Source organism: Apis dorsata, unplaced genomic scaffold (genome assembly GCF_000469605.1).
Source record: "Apis dorsata unplaced genomic scaffold, Apis dorsata 1.3 scaffold_149, whole genome shotgun sequence".
Lineage (NCBI taxonomy): Eukaryota > Metazoa > Arthropoda > Insecta > Hymenoptera > Apidae > Apis > Apis dorsata.
In genome coordinates, this window is record NW_006263440.1 from 591,692 (window position 1) to 593,868 (window position 2,177).

The 2,177-nt window shown below is 48.4% G+C and overlaps 1 protein-coding gene across 4 annotated transcripts in view; it reads right to left on the minus strand.

Annotated features, from left to right (window-relative positions):
* The window catches only part of LOC102671059 (Krueppel-like factor 6), a 236,668-nt gene that overhangs the window by 146,148 nt on the left and 88,343 nt on the right, over positions 1 to 2,177 (minus strand). For all 4 annotated transcript variants that reach the window (XM_031509411.1, XM_006613395.2, XM_006613396.2 and 1 more), the window contains one exon: positions 1,401 to 1,566. In XM_031509411.1, coding sequence (XP_031365271.1) covers positions 1,401 to 1,566 — 166 coding nt within the window. The remainder of the gene's footprint in view (positions 1 to 1,400; positions 1,567 to 2,177) is intronic.

The following is a 2,177-nucleotide window of genomic DNA, read 5'->3' on the forward strand; positions in this document are numbered from 1 at the left end:
CCAAGGGTTAAACACCGAACTCACTTCTAACCTTTCCATCGTATATCGGAGGAGAATCGCACCTCGTTCAAGCTTGGCTTATTATATGTATATATATATATGTATACGTTTATACGAGAGTGGCGCTCGGACAAATTGGCAATCGGCGGACAGCGAACGGAAAAGTATATTCTCCGAGAGACTGGTGACTATAGGACAACGATGGCCCCGGGCAAGGACTACGGGTTGCGACCCCAATCGCATTCGGACTCGGCTTTGCGCAGGTGTGCGTGGCCATTAATCCAGAAATGGAAGTGAATGCGGGTCCAAATGCTAGCCAGAAGCGGGCTCGAGCTCTACGTCGTTGCACGCTTGTCTCTTCTTCCCCTCTTCCCTTCCCTTACACTCGTTTTTTCCTCCTTTCTATCTCTCTCTCTCTATCTATCTTTCTCTTTCTCGCTCTCTCTCTTTCCTGTTTTTTGCGTAGCCGGCGATACAGGTAATAAAAAAGAGGCGTGTCCCCCTCCCCCCTCCTCCCCCCGAATGTTTAAACGCGGCCCACGTTCGCGCGCGAGAAACCAACTACTAGGCAACGACTTTTTATCGAGGACCGCTATGAAACTGCTGGTTCTCTCTCAAAGGCCATTAAGATCTCTTAGGATCGTTTCAGGAACCAGATGTTTTTTTTCTCTTTTTTCTTTTTTTGCATCGTTTCATCGGAACACCCGGCAATTCAACGATAAAGGTAAGAGTAAGGTGGTACCTATTTAATCTCGTAAAAAACGTACCTAGTTGATTTCTCAATTTTTAACGGGAGGGAGAGAGAGGAGGGAGAAGAAATCCTCATCGTTCTTCGCGAATAAAATTTTCATTACGTAGCGTATAGAAACAACGGGAGTTGTTCGAAGACCGGTATCGGTTGAAATATACGTTGGCAAGGACGCGGAGATATCGGTTGTACAGCCTAGCCTACGGTTCGTGAAACGGAAATCGGTTTTCCATAGAATGGTCGTGCGCGGAAAAAATCGGACATAATTAACCCATAAAGCAATAGGAATCGGAGGAGATCTCCGCGGTTTTGTCCATAAGCGAGAGAAGTCGGGACCACTGTTAAGAAGATTACACGTGCACCTGCGCGCCGCCGGTTAGGGACAGCCGATAGCCGATAGAGGCGCTTCCCTTCGCCTTCGTAACGCGCGATTCTTCACCGATGTTGCGAGCGTTGCAATTTTAAACGCGCCTCGGCGACGACAACGGTCCCATTGCGCGTATTTCAAACGATCTCGAATTCTCAAGATATTAATACAGGATAAGATTATCGGAATAATTTCCGAGGATTTCCTTCAACGAAAATCGATTTTTCCAACGATGTTTAAGCTTAATTAACGTTGAAATTTATCGATTAAATTTGATTCACTCACCGGTAGATGCGGAGAGCGGCGGTGGCGTAGGCGTCGTGGAAGGTGAAGGGATTCTTCTAGCAGTGGCGGTAATTATAGCCGCTGGACTGTACCGGGGCACCTGCAACACCACGGGAGTTTTCACGGACAGATCCACTGGTTCCAGCTGCACCGGCGGTCCCGCCGCCTGAAACAGAAACGAACGGTACTCGTTAACGCGCGTCCCCGCCATTAAACCATCAATTTTGCAGAGAACGAGCTTCCCCTTTGGCGCCATGTAACCGAACATCGCGCGTTTGTTCGCCCAATACTCGAATTACTCGAATTACGGTGTAACGCTCTCTCGGTGTAGCGTTTTAAATATTTCCCTCCGTTGCAACAGAGGTTCTCGACTTGGAAATTCCATCCCTTCGCCGATGACGAGTATCGAAATTCCTGTATTTTTGTTCGCATATCAAGCGTTACAAGGGAAAAAATAACGAAAGAGTTCTCTCTCTCTCTCGAGTCGACCAAGTCGAAGCTCGAATGATCGAGAGCAACCGATCTCGAACTCCCTCCGGAGTGAGGGAGTGAGCTCTCCCGATAAATCGATAGCCAAAGGTACTACCTTCGTACCTAGCTTATCTGGCAGAGAGCTCGATGCTGGTAGCAGGCCCAAGTGCTTTCGCGCAATTAGCATAACTAGCATTGCTATTGACGTGGACTAATCACGACCAGTTCCCACGAGATCCGAATGACCCGAGAGCTGCCCACCGTCTCTCTCTCTCTCTCTCTCTCTCTCTCTCTCTCTCTCTCTCT